Source organism: Stegastes partitus, unplaced genomic scaffold (assembly GCF_000690725.1).
Source record: "Stegastes partitus isolate 25-593 unplaced genomic scaffold, Stegastes_partitus-1.0.2 Scaffold510, whole genome shotgun sequence".
Lineage (NCBI taxonomy): Eukaryota > Metazoa > Chordata > Actinopteri > Pomacentridae > Stegastes > Stegastes partitus.
The window spans coordinates 466,317-488,323 of NW_007578241.1; the positions used below are offsets into that span (position 1 = coordinate 466,317).

General features: G+C 42.0%; 3 protein-coding genes across 3 annotated transcripts in view; all 3 read left to right on the top strand.

The window, feature by feature from the left end:
- LOC103361541 (mitochondrial carnitine/acylcarnitine carrier protein-like) overlaps positions 1 to 875 on the top strand; it is a 12,516-nt gene extending 11,641 nt beyond the window's left edge. The window contains exons 7-8 of the mRNA XM_008287646.1: positions 189 to 367; positions 448 to 875. Of these exons, the coding sequence (XP_008285868.1) occupies positions 189 to 367; positions 448 to 510 (242 nt within the window). The 3' untranslated portion in view covers positions 511 to 875. The remainder of the gene's footprint in view (positions 1 to 188; positions 368 to 447) is intronic.
- A 1,748-nt stretch (positions 876 to 2,623) lies between these two features.
- On the top strand, positions 2,624 to 8,978 carry tafazzin (tafazzin, phospholipid-lysophospholipid transacylase). The gene is made up of 11 exons (XM_008287638.1): positions 2,624 to 2,653; positions 4,000 to 4,130; positions 4,630 to 4,758; positions 5,089 to 5,134; positions 5,218 to 5,303; positions 5,585 to 5,665; positions 5,747 to 5,788; positions 6,250 to 6,312; positions 6,819 to 6,871; positions 6,966 to 7,043; positions 7,703 to 8,978. Exons 2-11 carry the CDS (start codon positions 4,022 to 4,024, stop codon positions 7,802 to 7,804), a joined length of 789 nt encoding a protein of 262 aa, XP_008285860.1. The 5' UTR covers positions 2,624 to 2,653; positions 4,000 to 4,021; the 3' UTR covers positions 7,805 to 8,978.
- A 1,890-nt stretch (positions 8,979 to 10,868) lies between these two features.
- Positions 10,869 to 21,018, top strand: atp6ap1a (ATPase H+ transporting accessory protein 1a). Its single transcript, XM_008287647.1, has 11 exons — positions 10,869 to 10,999; positions 13,548 to 13,674; positions 14,674 to 14,748; positions 14,879 to 15,072; positions 15,378 to 15,418; positions 15,502 to 15,587; positions 15,667 to 15,816; positions 16,953 to 17,110; positions 17,454 to 17,504; positions 17,832 to 18,069; positions 19,180 to 21,018. Exons 1-11 carry the CDS (start codon positions 10,869 to 10,871, stop codon positions 19,387 to 19,389), a joined length of 1,461 nt encoding a protein of 486 aa, XP_008285869.1. The 3' UTR covers positions 19,390 to 21,018.
- Positions 21,019 to 22,007: the final 989 nt, after the last annotated feature.

Here is a 22,007-nt window from a genome sequence, read left to right on the forward strand (position 1 = left end):
GTGTGCTTGGTTGTCTGTCTCTAAGTGTAGCCCTGTGATAGACTGGTTACCTGTCCAGGTGAACCTGCCTTCACCCTGAGTCAGCTGGGATAGACTCCGCCCCCCATGAGATGTAGAGATAATGGATGGATGGATGGATGGACGGTACCAAAATGATTCAACATACCTCAAACTTTTCAAGATGCTTTGAAACCAATTTGCCATAAATCTGTATGAAGCACGTTCTGCTTCCTGTGTGTGTTCAGCTGCAGACGGAAAGTACCGCGGTTTGGTCGACGTCCTCAGAACGCTGCTGAGGGAAGAAGGACCTAAAGCTCTGTACAAAGGCTTCAACGCCGTGTTCCTCCGAGCGTTTCCTGCCAACGCGGTGAGAATTCACACCCAGACACAAACACAACACCTGCACTTCTGCTCTTTGACTAAAACCTCGTCCCGTGTGTGCGTCAGGCCTGTTTTTTAGGCTTCGAGGTGGCGCTGAAGGGCCTGAACGTGATCGCCCCCAGCTGGTGAAGCCCCACGCTGGACGAGCAGCTCTTAAGTGTACTTTAATGATGAACTCTTGGTAATCCAGATGTTGTTGTACTCACGGCGGTACAAAGGAAACGCACATTTATGAATGTATGATTTTAAACATATTTATTCTATATTCTGCAGCAGAAAGAAGAATTTTTTTCTCACTTTTTAAGCTTTTTTTTGTGATAAAATGTCAGAAAAATCAGGAACTTCCTTTATTAGAACATGTGTTTAAATCGACCAGCTCTGCCCGTAAACGCAGGGTTAATTTATTCAGGGGTGGACAGTCGTGTTCGGTTTTATAAACTCTGTGAATAAAGTGTTTAAATAAAGTATTTAAATAAAACATTGAATAAAGTGTTTTTAATTTGCTTTCTTGAGAGTGTCCACCGGTACGCTTTGTATTTTATTTTATTTTATTTTATTTTATTTTGTTCTTGTACTTTATGTACCTCCACTTTTGTTTTTTCACATAAACATTATTTACAGTTTTGTTTTTTATACAAGTTATTATTTGTAATTTAACAAAATAGGGAAAATCTGAAAAAATAACAAAAATCTAGAGAAACAAGCTTCATGTTTCCAGGACTTTGAACTTAATACAACATCTGAGCCAAACTCCTGTGGGTCTCAGCAGCTCGTTTCTGCCCCGATGGAGCTCCAGAGGCTCAATAACAGCAAATAAAATAGAAGAAATAAAACAATCGCTGCAAAGTCGAGTTTATAAACTGCAGCTGCAGAGTTTTTGATTCATTCATATTCATATACGTGCTATTCTACATGCAGCAAACAGCTATGTGATGAGAGATCACCAGTCTGCTTCACAAATACTGCATTTAGTTATAAAGAAAATCTAATTAAATAAATACACTTTGTTTTTTCAGCTTCAATGACACTGATCATCGGGTTTATTGTGATTCTAACGTGACAAAGATGTCAAAAGAAATTTTATGAAATAAAATACACAGAGAAAATAAAATATTTAGCTCAAAGCTAATTATAATGTTGGTGTCCATTAGCTGGGTCCTTTTAAAAAAAACAAAACAAAACACCTGTTTCTGAAGGAAAAGCAAAAAAATTGTTGTAAATACAACAAAAGAAAAAAAAAACAGATAGAAAATTATCCTTTTTGTGTAATTCCTGGAAAATATATTTATTGTCCTGTTTGCAAAAATCCAACACAAGTTTTATTGTGCAAAATTATGTTTTATTTTATCATAAAAACAAGATTAGTTGAAATGGGTTTTTTTATTTTGTGATTTATTCACTATTTATTTATGCCCATAAGTTAAATAAATAATCAGTGCATTTTCATTAATTAATTTTAAAATACATTTACTATTTATTTAGGTTCATAACTTCATTAAATTACTAAATGCATTTTAATGAATTTATTTAGTAATTTATTCACTATTTATTTCTGCCCATAGGCTTAAAAACAATCAATGCATTTTAATTAATTATTTTTAGTAATTTTTCTACTATTGATCTATATCAAAACATTTTGATTAAACTGTTTAGTGGTTTATTTACTGTCTATGTGTTTGTGCAAATTATAAATAAATGAAAAAAATAAACAAAAAAGTCATTATAAAAATAATTAAATCATCAGTAACTACAATGTGTATGTTTTTGTAAATTCTGAAGGTTTGTTTGTTTTTTATACATTTAACTGTCTTTTAAAACAAACGCTTATTTAATCATAAAGACTCTGAGATGAACTGTGATGATTTTTTTTTTATTCTACATTTTAATTCCACGTTTTATCCATTTATATTACAGTCTGAGAAATGAAAGTCCTTTTTAAATACTCAGTTTTGACACACCTCCCCAGAATACCCAGTGCAGGTCCAAGCCAAGTCCAGCAGAGTCACCTTTGGCCTACTTCAGAGCATCCATTACCCACAATCCCTCTCTGCTCAACCCAGTGGTGGACTACATCTAACAAAACTCAACAGGACGCCTCTGTTATCCTTATTTGTGAAATCTGAACCTGTGAGGATGAACAGAGAATTTAAATGTCATACATGTGGCTAATTGTGACGTTTGACGGCGTCGTTCCTGAAGACTACAACACCCAGAGTTCAGCGCGCAGCGTTCACTTCCGGGTCTGTGACCATCAGGCTGTCAGCAGGAGAAGGTGAGCAATGTTTGATCTTGTGATGTTTTCTGACTTATTAACGCGTTTGAATGTATTAAAAACTGAGCTTTTAAATGCGCCACGGCTACACAGCGTGTCGTTTTTATATTTAAGAGGGAAAACAGGCGGTTTGTGAGCCGGTTTGAGCTGAAAACAGGCAGTTGATGGTGAATAAATGTGCAGCAGCAGGTAACTGTTGACTGATTAACTTTAACTGAGGCTGTAATTAACTCACTAATTTATCGGTTTATGAGCCTGATCGTGGACGAAGCTGCTGTTTGACGTCGCGTCTCTGAGAGCTGAGTGTGTCCTGAAACTTTAGCTAGCAGGCTAACAGTGGAGGCTAACAGCTGATCACTAACATCTTCTCACACGAACAGCTCGAGATAGAAGAGAAGAGACAGCAAAAAATTAATAACAACAATAAACTACATCAGTCTCTATTTGATAGACATAGAGTAAGGATTTTATTTTTATTTAAGATTTAAATGTTACTGGGACAAACAGGAACACCTCCGGGTACCAGTGACTGTTTCTATGAGACATCCCATAATACTGATGCTCAGAGCTGGTGCTGAAACTGGAAAATGTTTGTCCTTGGAATAACTTTCAACATTTTTAAAGTGATTTTTTGGGGTTATTTTGCAGATTTTTTTAGAAGCGATAGAGGACATGTTTTTTTTTTTTGTCCTTTTTATATGAATTTTAAATCATTCTGGACAAATTCTGAGTATTTTTTTTTCTTATTTAAATGTAATTAAGCTGTAATTTTATGATCACCTATTCCAAAAGCATAAAAAAAGTATTTGTCAAAATGCAGACTTAGTTTTACAGTTACCATGTACATGAATACTTAAAAAAATATAAAAAACACAGGCAACATCTGTAAAACACAGGTTTAGACAATTATATTACTAATAAAGTTTATTTAAACTTTCATGACATACACAACTTTTCTTTCAAATAAAGGCAAATATCAGCAAATAAATAGTATTTATTGCTGATTTAAATACAGCAGAACACTCATTTTATGGTCACACGTTGTAAAAATGCATATTTTTGGTGTCAACGTGTGAATGAAGACTTTCTCTGGTTATTTTCTGTACTTGAACCAAACAGGGAAGTCTGTAAAGTATCAGTAAAACGTTCACAGACACTCGTAGAAGCTGAGAAGTTATCTCCTGTTGCACCTTAAAGCGGTGACGCGTCAAACTTGTAGAAGATAAAACCCAGCAGAGTGACGGTGCTGAAGCTTCACACCACCAGTCTGGACCGCTGGCGTTCTGTTGTCAATGTGTGGTCCACAAACCTGACGCAAAGACCTGAGTTCTCCTCTGGGTTGCCAGGTTGGTGGAGCGTGGCGCTGTGATGCCCCTGGAGGTCCGATGGCCGTTCCCACAGTGCCCCGCGCTGGCCTGGAGGCTCACCGGCACCCTGGTGATGGGCATGGTGGGCTCCTACTCCTACTTCTGGACCAGTGAGTCATCATCCTGCTATATATGTACATACAGGTCAGAGCATGAGGAACCAATCAGAACCTCCTCAGAACATCTGGTTCTGTATCTGCAGCACCTTTATCTACTGACCAGAGTTCTACCTTCAGACTGTGAATGTTCTCGAGTTCCAGGTCCTTGAAGTCCACAGAGGAGGGTCCAGATTGATCACTTTAATGGACTTTTTCCATCATTTCTGAGCCTCAGAACTTCATCAGTACAGCAGATAGACACATGACATTTAGGAGGAAGAACACATCTGGGTTCTGGTAGAACCTGACACCAGATCTGTTCTACATCCATCCAGGTGTCTCAGTCTGAACCCTGGATCTGGGTTCTAGTCATGAAACAAGTGCAGGTTTCCCAACACGACTATAAAACCACCATTAAAACCTCAAACGGCTCCTAAATGCCTGAAAACTTCAAAAACAAAGAAACTAAATTCTTGTTTTTCGTTCTTCCTTCTCGTGTTTCCGTCTCCAGAATACATGAACAGCCTGACGGTCCACAACCACCAGGTTCTGTTGGACCTGATCGACCAGAGACCGGCTGACACGCCCCTCATCACGCTGTCCAATCATCAGTCCTGTATGGACGACCCACATATCTGGGGTACGGACCGGACCAGGACCCCTGGTTCAGCTGCTGACACCAATAATAATAATAATAATAATAATGAGGATGAGGATGCTGATGATGATGATGAGGGTGATGGTGATGATGGTGATGATGAGGGTGATGGTGATGATGGTGATGATGAGGGTGATGGTGATGATGGTGGTGGTGGTGGTGATGATGATGAGGAGGAGGAGGAGGAGGAGGAGGATGATGATGAGGAGGATGATGATGATGGTGGTGAGGGTGATGATGATGATGATGATGATGATGGTGGTGGTGGTGATGAGGAGGAGGATGATGATGATGTGTCAATGTCTGCTGCAGGTGTTCTGAAGTTCAGGCAGCTGTGGACCTTCAACAAGATGCGCTGGTGAGTCTGGTTCTTCTCCTCGTCCGTCCCGTTCTCTCCGTCTGCTGCAGTTAACCAGGTTTGTTCTCTGAATGCTGACGCAGGACTCCAGCAGCTTCTGACATCTGCTTCACCAGAGAGCTTTACTCCAGGTTCTTCAGCCGAGGAAAGTGTGTTCCTGTCTGCAGAGGTGAGGCTCTGACAAAGCACCTGAGATGCAGGTGACTTCTCCTCTTTTGTCTTTTTCTTCTCCCTCTTCTTAATTTCTTTATTCTTCTCCTTTATCTTCTTTTGCTTCTTCTTCTCTTTTGCCTCCTTCTTGTTCACCTCCTCCTCCTCCTCCTCCTTCTTCTCATCTTCCTCCTGCTCCTCCTCCTCCTCCTCCTCCCTTTCCTCATTCTCCTCCTTCCTCTTCCTCTTCCTCCTCGTCTTCCTCCTCCTCCTCCTCCTGACCTCCCATGTCTCCTGCAGGTGATGGTGTTTACCAGAAGGGGATGGACTTTGTCTTGGAGAAGCTCAACAGAGGAGAATGGATCCACATCTTCCCAGAAGGTCGGTCCGTCTCCGTCCTCACAGTCTGCTGCTGTCTCTGTTCCGACGGCGGATCTAAACTCTTTGTTTCTCGTCCTACAGGAAAAGTCAACATGACGGAAGAATTCATCCGCCTGAAGTGGGGTGAGAGCGGAGCAGGTTCTGAATGTCTGCTTTAATGTACAGTAGATCCATGAGGACCAGCTCTGGAGGGCCGGTGGTCCAACGTACGAGTGGCTTTAAACAAGTCTGAGTCAGTTTGAAAAGTTTAAAATCGTCCTGGAAAAACTTTGAAGCCTTGTGGAGAAGTTTTAGATTTAATTTTTTTGTGTTATTTTCAGCAGAATGTGGGTTTTGGAACCGCTCCAGGGAAATTTGGATTCCATATTTCATTTGAGTTGTTTTTAGTTTAGTTCTGAGTCGTGTTGACAGATTTATGGGTCTTTATGGGCCATTACATGGGTAATTCTGGCTCCATCATGACCCTCCACATGGTGGTGACACTGAGATGCACCTGCGACAGTCTCAGAACTTTTTGATCGGACCTCCTGCGTCCACTGTGATCGTGTTTCTCGGTGCCGTAAAGTTCCCGGTTTGTGTTTCAGGTGTCGGTCGGCTCATCGCGGAGTGCTCCTTGAATCCCATCATCCTGCCGCTGTGGCACGTTGGTGAGTACCAACACAAAGTTCTTCAGTAGAGGTGGGTTCTGAATCAGTTCTAGACCAGAAGCACTGGTTTTGTTATTAGTGAACAGACTGAGCACCAGTAGGAGGACCGAGGACCTGGACTGTATTCAGCAGGTTTTTAAAGTGAAAAATATTCACAGTTCACATTTTGTGAAAAACCAGATCAGGTTTCATCCACTAAAGGTGTCTGAAGACTAAACCTGGTTCTGACCAACCACCAGCACACATGCTGATAGGAGCCTTGAAGTTTACCCAGAATGCACTTTTCTCAGTTTTCTCTGGTGAATGCTCAGAAACCAGAAACACATCCAGGGTACCAGTGATAGTTTCTATGACTCTATGTCACTGTTCACATTGTGAGACATCCCATAATACTGATGCTCAATGCAGTGTGAATAACAGCTCAGTATTTAGCAGCAGGTTTTGTCAGAAGAGCGATTTCTTCATCTTAACTCTGAGTACACGTCCTCCTTTGTGCTGTTTCTCAGGTCTGAGCGACGTTCTGCCCAATGATAAGCCCTACATTCCTCGCACTGGAAAGGTATCGACGCCTCACTCTGACCTGGAACACTCAGTTAGTCGTGGCTCTTAGTCGCTCTGAGCGCCGTGTTATGGGTTAATGTTTGTCCTTCCAGAGAATCACAGTCCTGGTGGGGAAACCGTTCAGTGTCAAGGATCTGGTGGAATCCCTCCGAGCTGAGAACAAGAGCCAGGTGAGGACGGAGTGGATCGTTTAAACACAGCGAAGACGGAACTAAACTGTTCCACTCCACAGATTTCTGCTCATGCTTTAGTCTTTGGATTTTGTGCTCTTAACCAGACGAAACGAGACATTTAAAGGCCTTGAGCCGACATTCTGCAGACCAAACAGTTCATCAGTTCGATGAATCCGGTTACCTGCTGCTCTAACTCTATGGTTCTCTGAGTTTAAGTTTTCTCTACTGTACAGCAAAACGATGAGAAATCACCACATAAACATGCAAAATGCACCATAAGGCTCTAAATCAGCCGATAGAACCTGTACGACTTGATGAAACGCTGAAAAATCCACAAAATAACGCTCAAAAAACCCACAAAGACACAACGGAAAGGCTCAAAACCAACATACACGCATCGACACCATCAGAGTTAAAGCTGCCTGAGTCACTGGTGGCTTCACGGTTCGGCAGAACTTATTGAATCTCAGTTGTTTTTGTTGGCGAGTGTTTAAATGAGACGTGTAGAATCAGGAGGTTTTTGCTGAAAGCCCAGATTTGGTCACAGGTGAGAAGTTTCATGACTGTTGCAAACATGCTTTAGCAGTTTGAGCTTCAGTAAACCGTCCCCTGAGCAGAGCCGGCAACATCTCCTTTCTCTAAACTCTCCCTTTCAGCTGGAAATGAGGAAGACGTTGACCGACTTCATCCAGCAGGATTTCCGGAGCCTGAAGGTCCAGGCGGAGACCCTCCACCAGCAGATCCAGACCAGGTCCTGAGTCCCGGACTCCTCGAGCTGAAGGTTCATCCTCGTATCCAGAACTGCGTTTTGGCGTCCGCCTCCCTCTTTCCTCCCGCCGCACAGACCCTCACAGAGACGAGCTCCTCGACGTTCCAGGAAACGTTCTGGAGCTGCGAACGAACCGACGGGTTGATCTCTGAGCCTCTGGTGAAGCAGACGCGTGTCATCTGTCATTTACTGAACGGACTTACTGGACGACAGCAGTGCAGGCGAGAGGATCGAGTTACTTGAATACTTTTTGGTTTCTGTGTGGATGAGGAGTGGAAGGTCTCGAATGTTTGACGCTTCCAGATTTTTATTTCTGCATCGTCTCGTTAGTTAACGAGCTGCTGCTCAACCATCGGCGATGTCTGTATTTAAGGTTTGGATGATTCACAGCTTCACGATTTCTCCGTCTGCTTTCAGTCTCGTTTCGGCAGCACCAGTAGTTCGTGGTGCTGTCGGACCCTTCTGCTTTTACTCGTAAATCTTTGAACCAATCACAGTCGTCTTGGGCGGAGCTCAGCCCAGGATGCAGCAACCTTGCCCCCTTCAAAATTATATGTCATTTGTAATTTTTTTTATTTTTTGGTGGAACATTTACACCAATAAAAACGATCACGGCTGCCTTGTTGCACGATCCGAACCTGCTGCAGAGCTTTAAAAACAAAACAACAACATTTGTGTTTTTGTCGACTCGCAGCCGAGTTAAAATCGGCTTCACGTTTGCGCCTCGGAGATGTTTTGGTGTAAACAGTTTATTTTTGACAAGTTATTTTGAAGCCCCGTCGTAATTAAATTAGTTTTCCCAACAGGTCGTGGATGATTACTTCAAGGACAGTAGGACATCTGATGATTCTTTACGTTGTTCCACTCAAGATGGCGTCGTTTGTGCTGATTTGTTTTGCACTCTGACAATTTAAACTCACCGACTGCAGAAAAAATGGAAAAATTTCAGTTTGACTTTATGGAAGTCTTACGGATTCTTACTTCAAACCGCATCTTAAACATTATTTTCTTTGGTTTTATTATTTCTCACGTACGTAAAAACCAAAATCAGACACTGTAATCCGAACCTGTTCATGTCGTCCGGCTCATAATGAAATAAAAGAAATCATATTTGGTGATGGTTTAAAAAAAAAAAAAGGAAAAAGCATTTAATAATTAAAATAGATTAAACAGAAAAACAAAAAACAGAATTTACAGTAATTACAAAAAAATGTAAAAATGTGTTGAATAGTTTTGAATGAAAATGAAAAATGATCCTGTGAAATAAAATACGTAGCATTTAACTGAAGATGAAATAATAGTTTTCTTTATAATAGTAATGTACTTTTTGAGATGTAAACTCACCGATTGGCCTCTGCAGCAAATTAAACACCATCAAGACCTTCATGAAAACCTTCAGAGTTCTAACTTTAACTCGGTGTTTCCGTTGGTTACATGAATTCTAATTTAACCGCAGTTTGTTTGACACAAACAGGATCTTCAAAAAATGTTGTAGAACGTCATCGTGAGGTTTTGCAGAATCGTTGGTTATTAACAGAACGCTTATTTTAGGACGAAGTGTTTGTTTGCAGACTTAGATTGTTATGAATGCAGCTAATCAGCAGCTGTGAATGACTGTGGGGATTAATTAAATTAATTAAATGGTAACTGTACCATTATGACTTGTCCTTGCATGTGCCCTGCTCGCTCTCTGTGATCTGTCTTTATCCTCAGCCGGACCCCTGAATCACTTCTTGTCGCTGTGGAGGATTTGTTTTTTTGAAATGCAGGTTTTTCTGCATGGATCCTTCACTAAACCTCTGAACGCTCCTCCGTCACAGATGTAAATAACGTGTTTTATCGACGGCTTTTCTACAGGAGGAAAGGCTGCGGTTCAGAGATCTGTGGAGGTTTTATAAACGTGTCGCCTTACTGTGATTGCCACTCTTTCCTATGTGATGCCAATAAAGTATTTGACTTTTCTACATTTTAATTTGTGCCGTTTGTCATCTCCAAGCCCTGCTGGACCAATCAGATCTAACAGACAGTCACAGACACCAATAAGTCATTTATAAAATATATTGAATTAGAATTAAAAAATAAAATATGTAGTATTTGATGTCTGTTGGGGGGTTTCTTTTTAAAAAACTGCATAGGATATACCCAGGAAAGCATCTGTCACCCCTTTTTTTTTTTTTAACATGTTCTGGAAGGACAGCGAACAAATTTAGCAGAAGGAAGACAGATGAGGTGCACACAGATTCTGTTTTCTGTGTGTGGTTGGTTTTATTTGAATTCTGACATTTTCACATACAAAAAAAGGAAAACCTGAAGGTCAAAACTAGACACATTCATTTACACACATTCGTCTTGCTCTGCTACTGATAGTGAAATAAAATAAATCGCATTTAATAATATTTTCAATAATAAAGTTGGACTGATAAATTTAAAAAATGAGATCGACTTTAATAATTTAAAATAAAAATAATAAAAAGAATTAAATAAAAAATTAAGTAAATATAAAATAATGTTGAATGATAATTCAAAATGGACGAGAATTTATTAATAATTTGCAATAAAATACTTGCTATTTACTGATAAAGATAAAATAATAGAATTTATTGACAATTCCAAATAAAATGAATATTTAATCATAAAAACAAGTAGTGCTGAATAATACCTAGAATAAAGAGTACTAACTAATTAAATAGAAAATAATTTTTATTCATTGATTATAAATAAAACAAAATGTCTTAAATGATTATTTAAAAAAAAAAGACTATTTATTACTTAAAAAATAAAGCACATGGAAAATAAAATAAGGTTGTATTCAGTGGAATTTTATAAAAAATAAAGAAATATTTTTTAAAAAATAGCATTATTAATAAAACAAAATTAAAATAGTATTAGTCGTAATACTAATAGTAGTAAAAGTGAGGATAAGATATGATATAATAAATATTTAATGATCGTTTTAAATAAACTCTGATCGTCACCTCTGCAGAGAGTCTACTTCCTCATGCGTCATCACGTCATCCCACTGGACGTCCTACGTCACAGCTGTCAAACTGAAGATGGCGTCTTCAGGGTCTCCGCGGCTCTGCAGCATCTCCGCGGCTTCGGCCGTCTTTCTCGGCTTATTGGGCTTAATGAACTCGGGCAGCTGCGACGAACAGGTCCCGCTGATCCTGTGGACCAGCGAGGGGTGAGAAATTTTCGGACTTTCATGTTTGCTCCGCTCCTGGAGGCGGTTCTGCGGTTCGACTTTAGCGAACGGCTAGGCTAGGCTAGGCTAGCTAACGGTTAGCTGGTCACTGACGTGAAGCGGCTTCAGGGATGAATAATGAACAAACACAGGCTGGATAGTGTTTCATTTAGGCGCTTTAATTAGTAAATACGGCGTTAAATCAGCCACATAGGAACATTTAGCATCCCTGATGAGTGACAGGTGCATTTACACCTGTCGTCCGGAAACAGCGCCTCCTGGGAAGCTGGGCAGTTCAGATGCGAAGTCATTTAATTGGGCCTGAAATTCATCTAAAGCCCAAATGACACCTGCACGCCTTAAATACAGCAGTCACGCTGGACTGCACATAGGAACTGACTGCAGACAGACAGTCTTTTTATTTTAAACTGATAATAACATTAATATTAAATTGGCTTCACAAGTCCACAACTTGTCAGTTTCCCCCTTTTTAGGATGTAACGGAGTATATTTACTCAAATACTGCATTGAAGTACAAATATGTGGTTGTTTTCTCTCCACTTTAAGGTTTGTTTACCTGAACAAGTAGAATAATGGAGATTTTTCTCTTCTTTTTTCTCAGCACATTTGTCCAGAATCTCCCTTTGTCACCTGCATTTTCTTAATTGCTAATAGCTAATTGCATTAATTAGCTTAGTTTTCTGTTGAAGTGGGTTCATCTGAGTCTTGTGCTGCTGGTTTGAGTTTTGCTTCTTGCTTCCGTCTGTTCATCTGAATTCTTCTAAAAACTGCTTTTTCAAGAGCTGACGGAGGCGGTTTCACTTTCTCCTGCCACTGATCAGTGTTTTATTGCTTAATTAATGAACCACATTTAAAAAAGACGCTAAAGTTCAAATTTCTTGTGTTTGTCGTTTGACTAAAAGTGCAAAATCCAAATGTTCAGTGTTACAAAGACAAAGAGAAGCAGAAGATGCTCTTTAACAAGCTGAAGATGTACAATTTTTAAAAAATATTTTCTGCTTAGAAATGACTGAAACATCATCAACATTATGTTTATTGTTAATTTATTTACTTTTTGTTTGTTTTTCTTGCCGTCTGGATTCAGTTTTTGTGTGTCAGTGATGAAATAAAACCAAGGACACGTACTCGAGTATAATTACTACATATTTGAGTATTTCGCCTGTCAGATACTCCACGCTTACAGTGCACCAAACTGTAGAAATTAAAATTATTCTGCGTTTTCTTGTTCCTTGGAGAGTTTAACTGCAGGACGTTTCCATCACCTCAACCTCCTGCCGCTCTGATTGGGTTTCTATCCTCCCTGAAGGCTTTTTATGTTTAGTTTCAACCTGTCTCTCACTCATCTGTGCTTAAAAATCACATCTTAAAACAGTGAAATGTGCTTGCAGCTTTTATTTTATATATTTTTTTAAAAAACCCCTCAAATATAAAAGGCAAACATCAATAAGAACCGATTTAAGTGACAGTAATGGTTGTCGTAGTGTTGTTTCCAGCTGCCGTCTTTATCGGATGAGCTGAACGCAGGCTTTTATTGTATTATGTGGCAAACAAGTCAGTTGTAATCTGACCTTTAACAGATGAGGTTCGAAGGTTCCTGAAGACTTGTTGTGACGTTAGACAATCTTCTGGGGTTTCTGAAGACCAGCAGGTGTTTACGAGGCGTAAAATCGGTCGAACGTTAAGGTCTGTGCTCATTTTCTGCGGTTGTTTTTAAAGATTTGTTCTTTTTGTAATGTGTTATTGTCGCCTTGAAAACAGTCACGACGAAGAACTCTTGAATCTCGAGTAGATGTAACCGACAAACCGAGTAGAACATGATGCACTGGTTCAGGTTAAACTGTGTGAAGGACAGAGGTGCATCATTGAAACGCATTTTTCACATTTAAATCAAATCCAGTTTATCGTCACGTTGCTGTACATACACAGGCAGGATGAGAGAGCGTTTCTCCAGGATCCAACAACTTAGATCAATATAAATAAACAAGTGTTTGCACATCTGGATCAGCAGTTCAGCGTTCTGACAGCTGGTGGCATGAAGCTGTTGATCAGTCTGGAGGTTCTTCCTTTAACGCTCTGGAAACGTTTTCCTGATGGCAGCAGTTCAAACTGATTTTGTTGTTGTTTTTTTTAACTGGTGTGGTTCAGATCCCTGCAACCACTATAAAGCTGTCTGGTTAAAAGCTCACTGATGGCGCCGTGTAGCCCTCCTGGCGCCTCGTTAGCGTTAGCGCTTGGAGCTACGTAATCACACTGGTGAACTCAGCCAACCAAGAGCAGTGTTTAGAGGCTAACGTGGCGTCCACATACCGGTCTTTGTTAGTATAGATGCACAGCAGAAAACGTTTTCCTACACTTCTGTGGAGTTCGTCATATTTTCCTTGAAACTCTTCTCCTGACTGAACCCAAGTGTGGTTCTGAATGCACGCCCAGTTCTAGCTTCAGAGTATTTTCACACATTGTTATGGTTTCTTTTCGTGGATCGAACAGTCCAGATGAAACCTCCTCGTCTGCTTTGAACCTCCACCAGGACCTCCGTACCGTGGCAGTCTCCCCCCACGGCAGGTCACATCGTGGGGCAGCAGCAGCTGGCCTCCTACCTGGACAAAGCTCTGGATGTGGGTCCCAGAAACGTGGTGCTGTTCCTGCAGGACAAGGTGCGCCACAAACACACACGTTGTCTCCGTAAGCCTCTGAACTCCAGGCAGTGTTGATTTCTTCACCGTGGAATCTAAAGTCTAGAACAGCACCAAGTGGCACAAATCAGACAGAAAGAAACACCAAAGTTGAATTTATTTGATTGTTTGTATTAGAAAAAAGTGAACAAACCTGAAATCCACATGTGCAACATCAGTCCAGATGTCCACAGATGTAAACACCGACTCTATAGAGATGTTCAACTATTTACGTCTTTATTTGTTTCTCTCTGTGGAAACACAACCTGCAGTTCAGCTCAAACCTCTTCATGTAGTTTATCAGGTCATCCACAAAAAGTCAATTCTACTTTGTGGGGGTTTGTTGAGGTTTTCTGCATCATTTTTTAAACCTTTCTGTGGAGTCTACATCTGTTGGAGGCCACTTGTGGCACATTTCAGTCACCAGATACCGTAAAAAACGAAGAAATCCTCCTTCCTCTGCACAGCTGAGGTTCTGTGACCAACAGTTATCTGAGAAACATTCAGGGACTTTCTGGAAACGAGTACAGCTGCAGTGAAAAATGAGCCCACAGTGAGTAGAAATGGTTGGAGGTTAGAGGGTTCAGAAGTTCCTGATTGATTCTGTGAACTACTTTATCAGACAGACTTCCAGTGAAGAATTCACCCTGTCTGAGGTTAAAACCACTTTTATATCCAAAAACAGCATCACGGAGTCACAGGACTTCTAGCTCATCGTTTTTATCTCTTTATTGGATGTTATTGACGCTTGAAGTCATGAAAAATCAACAACTTTTTGTGTTGAAAGTGATGAAAGACAAAAAGTAACCAGAAAGTCTCAAGTCAAGTCCGTACCGTCACCTGAAAACTTGTATTTATGAACCGAAAATTCATGTTCGGATGATTAAAAACACTGAAAAATCATTTAAAAAGTCATATAAATGTGTTTATTTTCTGGATTATTTTTCAAACTACTACACGTTTTCCTTTCGTCGTGTCCAGATGAGCATCGAGGACTTCACCATGTACGGGGGAGCCTTCGGAAACAAGCAGGACAGCGTTTTTCCAAACCTCGAGGTAACGTTCTTCAGTTCAAGCTCTTTCATTCGTCCTGTTTTGCGGATGTTTGACGGCCGGCTGTCTTCAGACCGCCTGCGTGGGCCGTCCTGCGGTCCTGTCTGACCTCCGGTGTGTCCTTCTGTCTCAGGGAGCGCTGACGTCCTCGTCCTCCCCTCTGGTGCTGCCTGCCGTGTCCTGGCCCGCCTCCAACGCTGTGATTGGTCAGCTGCAGGACCAGCTGGAGACGTCCCCGCTGTACATGGACCCCGAGACGCTGAGCCAGCTCCGGCTCAACGCCTCCTCGCCGGCGCTGCTGGTGTTCCGGCTGCCGTACGGCATCGGGTCGGTACACTGATGGTCACACCGTCAGATCCGCTCACATCAGAGAGAGTCTACTTCCTGAAGGGGGCGGGGCTAGGAAGCACGAGTTATACAGTCAAAGGCTGCGTCCAAAATCAGTCACTAAGACGTATTTTAAGATGCGTTTTCTAATGTTGAAATGTATTTTATAGTGTTAAGACATATGTTAAGACGTATTTTCTTTCATTAATTTTGGAAAATCCATAGATTTAAATGTCTACACTGACCTCCCAGAGAGTCCAGTCTGACTTATTTCATTCTAACGTTGTGTCTGGACTTTGTTTCAGAGCCGATCTGATGTCTGCCAAAGAGGTTCTCAGTGGAAATGGTGAGTCACATGACATGTCCGGACTTCCATCCACCTCTGCTGCCTGCTGCCTGAGCTGATTGATGTGTGCTTGTGTTTGTCAGACGAGGTGATCGGTCAGGTGCTGAGCATCATGAGGTCCCAGGCAGTCCCGTACACGGCCATCTACACGGCCCTGCGGCCCTCCAGGGTGAGTGTGGACAGCCGGGTGCTCATCAGGTAGATGTTTCTGCTGCTTCCTGTCGCGCTGACTGCTGTTGCTCCTGCAGGAGGCGGCGTCTCTGTCCATGGAGGCCGGTCTGGGCGGCGGCCGGTCTCTGCTGCAGGCCAGAGGAGGCTACCGGGAGAGGGAGAGGGAGCGGGAGAGGCAGCGCAAGATGAAGGAGAGGACCAACACCTACGCTCCTGTCGAGTTCAAGGTGGGCTACTGACACTTCTTCAGTGTTTCTGTGGCTTCAGGCCTTGTCCACACGTAGCAGGGTTTTCATAAAACCCAATATCCTCTCCCCTACACACCACCTCGTTTTCAGAAAATAAATCCATCCACACCTAACTGCACATTCATCAGCTGCCAAACCTTTAGGTGGCAGTAGTCCCCCACATCCTGTCCAATCAGCGTGAGCGTCTGTCTCTGGATGTCGTAGAATAACCGTCCTTAGTGTCGTCCTTCGCCCGTGTTCTTGTACGTGGAGCGGTATCTGGACCTGAACAGGAGACAACGCTGACACAGGTCTGAGGGCGTCCACGCTGTTTCCAAATGTAAACACAGGTCGCGTATGTGACCTAAGAACACGTTTAGTCACAGGCGGTGACGTTTGGAAACCTAAAACCTGGTTATTGACGCCCACATACAGACGCATAAACGGAGGATTCATGAAGGGTTCGTAGAACACAAGACAGCAACAGAGTTAGTCAGTCGTACGTATGAAGTCCTAAACTATTAGAAAAGTAGCTTTAGCCAAACAAACAAACCAAGAAACAGTGGCATTATGTTTACATGAATAGGATAAATGAGAGTGTTGTGCTTTTTTACAAAGAGAAACCATCTTAATTAAGTTTTTTTTCATTTAACTGAACACTTGGTCTGAAGAAATTCTGACTAAAAGTAAAATCATTACATTAAGACCCAGAGTGATCACAAAGAGAATCAAAACCACAACAGTCAGAGGGAAAATGATCACAAAAACATGAACAGCTACCACAGAAAGACTTGAAATCACCATGAAAGATTCAAAATGACTGCAATAGGAGGCAAAGTGACCGCTGGACGTTTCAACATCACAACAAAAAGATTAAAAGTCACCGTGACAGGGAGTGAAATAACCACAACGTGATGTGAGAACATCACAAAGATTCAAAATCACCACTTTTTGGTTAAAAGTTTGTTTTTTTCTGACATCGTGACAGGCGATCTTTTTGGCGATATGTTTATGTTTTAAACACGACCGCCTCCCAGTGGGGTTTGGACGTTCAAAGGACGCTCTGCAGGACTCTCTAGAGCTGTTCCGGTTCTGTTCTCCACCTTGATGTGTTTACTATCTTGTGTTTCCTCCAGGAGGGGGACAGCACCTGCATCCTGCTGTGGGCTAAAGGCCTGTCGGTCAGCTTCCTCCGGGAACGCACGTGGGAGGAGAAGGACCTGACCTCGTCCACCTTCGGAGACTCGGCCAGCGTCAAGCTGCACGGGTCGAGCTGCGACAAAACCAAAGCCAGGTAGCTCAGGCCTCGGTTCACTCCAGGTTCGGCCCGTTCACAGTTCAAAACGGTCCTGAGCTGTCAGAGCGCAGCTCCATTCTGAGCTCTGAGCTCCATTTGTTCTCCATTATTACTTCAATTATCGGCTCATGTACGGATTATTCTCTGGATTAACTGGGTACGTTTTCCTCCACAAAAGTCCAAAACTCAAATATGTTAAGAATTCCTGAAGTTTAAGAAAACCGGCAACGAGCGCCAGAACAGAACCCATAAATGAGATGATAGAGATGTGACTGGATTAGCAGTTAAAGACTCATCACTTGTCTTTCTTTCTCCTCTTCCATGGTCGCTTTGTCTGCAGGCTGGTTCTGAACTACGAGAAAGTCCACGACTGCAGCAACTTCAAAGTGTTGTAAGTCGCTGTGACGTGCACACACACATGCACGCTCATCTACATACACTCACTGCTGCTCTGCCACGAGTTCTGCTTTCACCAAACTTCTACACTTTCAGTTTATAAAAAAAAAAAAAAGGGACGATTGTCCTTCTGAGTGAGACCTCAGTATGCGCTTGTAGTTCATGACATGTAAGTGTCCCGGGTTTATATTAAAAGATTCAAAATCACCTCCAAAAGATTCAAAATCACTACAAAAACATGTTAAAGTCGCCCCCTGCTGGCTGTTAGAGAGAATGCAGCCTTCAGCCGCAGTCTAAAGCCTCTTGATTTGTGTTTTTCCAGGTTTGTTATGAGCCAGCGTTACTACAAGGTGTCGTCCCGCCGCTGGTTCACGCTGGACGCCGTTGAGCTCGAGTGCAACGGCACCAAAGCCACGTTCAACGGCAGCAGGAACATCTACGCTCCGGCCGAGTACTCGTACCGCTGTGAGTCCGTCACCAACTTCCGTTGGCCACTGCTCATCCCACGATCGTCCAAAGACCCAGCCATCCAGTGGAGGGTCTCCTTCACAGACTTCCAGGTAGGACGCCGCTTGGATAAGCACTGCTGCATGTCAGTAAGAACTGTGCTGTGCAAACCTACAAACTCCAAGAGTTCTGAATGTGTGGCTTCCTCATCACCACGACAAGATTCAACATTATGACAAAAATCAATAAAAAATCCCGAGAATAGGATTCAAAATCACCACAAACAGATCTAAATAACCACAATAAGATTCAAAATAACCACTAAGAGATTCAAATTTATCACAAACCCCCCAAATCACTAGAATAAGATTAAAGATCACCACAGAAATACTAAAATCACAACAAAGATTCAAAATCACCAAAAAAAGATCCAAAATTATCACAAAAACAATAAAAATAACGACAATAAAATTGAAAATAGCCACTAACAGATTCAAACTTAGCACCCAGAAACTCTAAAATCACAAGAATGAGATTAAAAATCAGCAGAAAAGAGATTTAAAATTACTCAAAATCGCCAAAAAGAAATTCAAAATGACCACTAAGATTCCTAATTATCACAAAAGATTAGAAATTATTACAAAAAACAAAATCACTAGAATAAGATTAAAAATCGCCGCAAAAAGATTACAAATAATCGCCAAAAAACCCACAAAATCACTAAAATAAGCTCCAAAATGACCACAAATCACCACAAAACAATTGAAAATCACCACTAAGAAGTGCAAAAGTGACACAAAAACATTCAAAATCACTGCATTTACATTCTAAACCAACTCAGAGATTAAAAATCACCAAAAAGATTCTAAGCCCTCATAATCACGGCAGAATTCCTAGAAAAAGATGAAAAATCATCACAGAAAGATTGAACATCACAAAAAAAAGATCACAAAATGATTCAAAGTCAGCATGAAAAGATTCTACATGACGGTGATAAGAGGCAGAATCACTGCCAATCAGGACAGCTGGAGGCAAAAACAATCAACAGCGATTCAGAATTCCAGTTTAAGGACTCAACATGACCACAAACTGATTCAGAATCACGACAGTAAGATTTGAAACCATCACGATCAGAGGTTAAGTGAAACCAGAGCCTGAGGAGAATCAGACTCCTTCAGAACCCTGTACAGATGTTTAACGGCCTCTCCTGGACCTCTCCACAGATCCAGGGCTTCAACGTGAGCGGCAGTGAGTTCTCGTACGCCAGCGACTGCGCCGGCTTCTTCTCTCCGGGGATCTGGATGGGCCTGATGACCAGCCTGCTCATGGTCCTGGTCCTGACCTACGGCCTGCACATGATCATGCAGCTGCGCACCATGGACCGCTTCGACGACCCCAAAGGCCCGGCTATCTCGGTGCCCCAGACGGAGTGACCCGTCCTCGCTTCACGACCCGCCTGCTGTTCATCTGTGGTTGGGCATCGCGATTAGAGGTGTCGTCATGACGATAAGGGATAAATGTCAGTTTGTAGTTTTCAGGTGGCCCCAGTTTGTCCTCTCATCTGTTAGCGTTTCATTTAAACCTTTACGGCTGTTCTGAAGGCCTTTCCAAAGAAATCCAAAATAACCTGCATCAGAGATCAGCTGTAGTACCTGGTTGTTCCACCAGGTGGAGCCACTTTCTCATTGTGGGAGTTAAGCAGCAACGGGACGATGACAAAGTCTTCTGTGGAGGTTAATGACCTCCAACCAGAGCTCAGGAGGTCAGTACTCACTGATCTTGACTTGTGTTTTTACCCTTTTCAACACCCCAGCCCGCTGTACCGGTCTGCGGCTTTCACCCCGTGGGCTCCGGTGTACGCCGACTTCCTGTTACAGTCATTTTGATTGTCTATCAGTGGGAATCCCAGCATGTGAACAAGTGATTCAGTGATGAAATGAATTATGCAAATGATAATAATAATAATATTACGCTGCTGCCTGTAAAAAATTACGCTGCAAATTGGGCCGTTGCTTTGTTTTCGAGGGTACTTAACGGGAAAATATTTAACAACAAACACCGATGGAGTTTCACTGCCGTCGTCTTTACTGCTGACGCTGCTGTTCGCTAGCGTATTCAGCGCTAACCATTAGCAGCATTCGCTATGACGACGACTCCTCCCTCCCCCAGTACGCTGTAAAAAAAAACTCCTGGCGAGGACTGTGGTATGTCGGCATATATCTCTGGTAATTGTGAACTTTGCCTTTGCACACCTGGATGTATATGACAAGAGTAAACTTCCAGATATATTTACCGTCAACTCGTCTACTTTTGGTCGATACCAGATATGTAATGATGTGAAGTCTATTGAAGAGTTTATTCATTAAAACCATATCTAGGGGGTTGAATGTTGACGGTGGGGATACTGATGAAGAAAACTCGGTTCATGTCGGTACCGATCAGTTGAAAAATGAAAGTTATACTTCTCACTATCAAATAGAATCACGTTTTTCATGTTGTTATTTTGCAGCGAAGCATATTTTCCGCCTATGCAGACGTGGAGATGCCTTCAGAACATCTGTAAATGTTCTAAATCACCCTCTGAGTTTTTGAAGCGATGCTACCTGGTCAGGTTTCAGGCGGATCGACGTGTAACATAAAAGGAACGTGTACAGACAGGGACAGATATATCTTGTGAAAAGTGAGTTATGAGATGGTATTTATTGGTGAAACTGCTGTAACTGAACATGTCTGTGTTTACGTGTGTGTGTGACTAGATAATGAGATGTAGCTGTTGGATGAAGGGAACACACCTTGTTTATGGACGACAGGTGAATCACGTCCATGACATTCCATCGAGACCTTTGTTATCCGCACTTTTGGTTTTCTTTTTTAAAAAACATGAATATTGTATTTATTACTCAAGCTCTTACAACTGATGTGCACTGAAAAATGTGAATTTTATTTTCCTGTTTGTTAATTTATTTTGTTGTCGTGACCTGTAGTGAATGTCAGTGATGTGTGGTCCTGTGTCGTGCTGCTGCTGTGACCCAATAAAACATCTGGACATCCAGAGAGTCAGAGTCTGTGCAGGTGATTCAGGTTTGTGTGGTGCAATGTAGATGAATCAAAGTTTTCAGGGATTTAAAGCGACGGGGCACAAAGCTCCACTCAGACTACAGCTCATGTTGGCAGCAGAGAGCATTGTGGGACTTTATCTGGCTTCTGAGACTTCTGAGGCAGGTGAAGCTTTCAGTCGAGCCTACAGGCCGTAGAGGCTTAATAGAAATGGACAAACCCTTAATGTTCCTAAAGAGCAGTTTTAAAACTCCTGCCGTCGTCACCTTGGAAGGTCCTGACTCATCCTAGCTCGTGGCTAATCCAAACATTACCGTAAGTTCCAGACTATGAGCGCACCTGAATATAAGCCACAGCCACGAACTTGAAAAAGAAAACCAGGTGTGTACATATACAGGCAGCACTTGTTTATAAGCTGCAGGTGTCCATGTTGGAACATGAGACAATTACACAGAAAGATGTTTTAAACTTTTAATTAAATACGTACCGGTAACGTACATAAATACTGCAAATGCTTTTTTTCCGAACAGTACCTGTAACACGGCTGGTTCAGAAAATAGAAACATACAGCATCCTACCAGGAAAAGTCATCGATCGCTATCTTCATCTTCCTCCTGCACTAAAACCACTAAAGTCGTCCTCTTCAGTGTCGGAGTTGAACAGCCTCAGACACACACAGTCACACACTTCCTCAGTCTCTCTGTCGTCGTTACTCTCAGCGTCACTTTGTTCTTGAGGCAAATACGTAAACATCATAAAAAATCCATAAATTAGCCGCGTCATTGTTTAAGCCGCAGTGTTCAAAGCGTTTTTAAAAAGTAGTGGCTTATAGTCCGGATATTACGTAGCAAGGATATATATATATAAAGGATATATATAATAAAGGTTAGATGTGTTACGGCGGAGTGTCGAGCGGGATCACCGGCGGCCATCTTGCCACGGGCAGCTCTCTGGTAGAACCTGTGCTCCGTGAAGAAAGCAGAGCGATCTGCAC

Excerpts from the sequence above, each read along its gene's own strand:
- tafazzin (XM_008287638.1), top strand. The coding sequence starts at position 4,022 with ATGCCCCTGGAGGTCCGATGGCCGTTCCCACAGTGCCCCGCGCTGGCC. Across the intron at positions 5,304-5,584 it reads GTGTGTTCCTGTCTGCAGAG|GTGATGGTGTTTACCAGAAG; the intron begins GTGAGGCTCTGA and ends TGTCTCCTGCAG. Across the intron at positions 5,666-5,746 it reads GATCCACATCTTCCCAGAAG|GAAAAGTCAACATGACGGAA; the intron begins GTCGGTCCGTCT and ends CTCGTCCTACAG.
- atp6ap1a (XM_008287647.1), top strand. The coding sequence starts at position 10,869 with ATGGCGTCTTCAGGGTCTCCGCGGCTCTGCAGCATCTCCGCGGCTTCG. Across the intron at positions 14,749-14,878 it reads GCGTTTTTCCAAACCTCGAG|GGAGCGCTGACGTCCTCGTC; the intron begins GTAACGTTCTTC and ends CTTCTGTCTCAG. Across the intron at positions 15,419-15,501 it reads AGAGGTTCTCAGTGGAAATG|ACGAGGTGATCGGTCAGGTG; the intron begins GTGAGTCACATG and ends TGTGTTTGTCAG.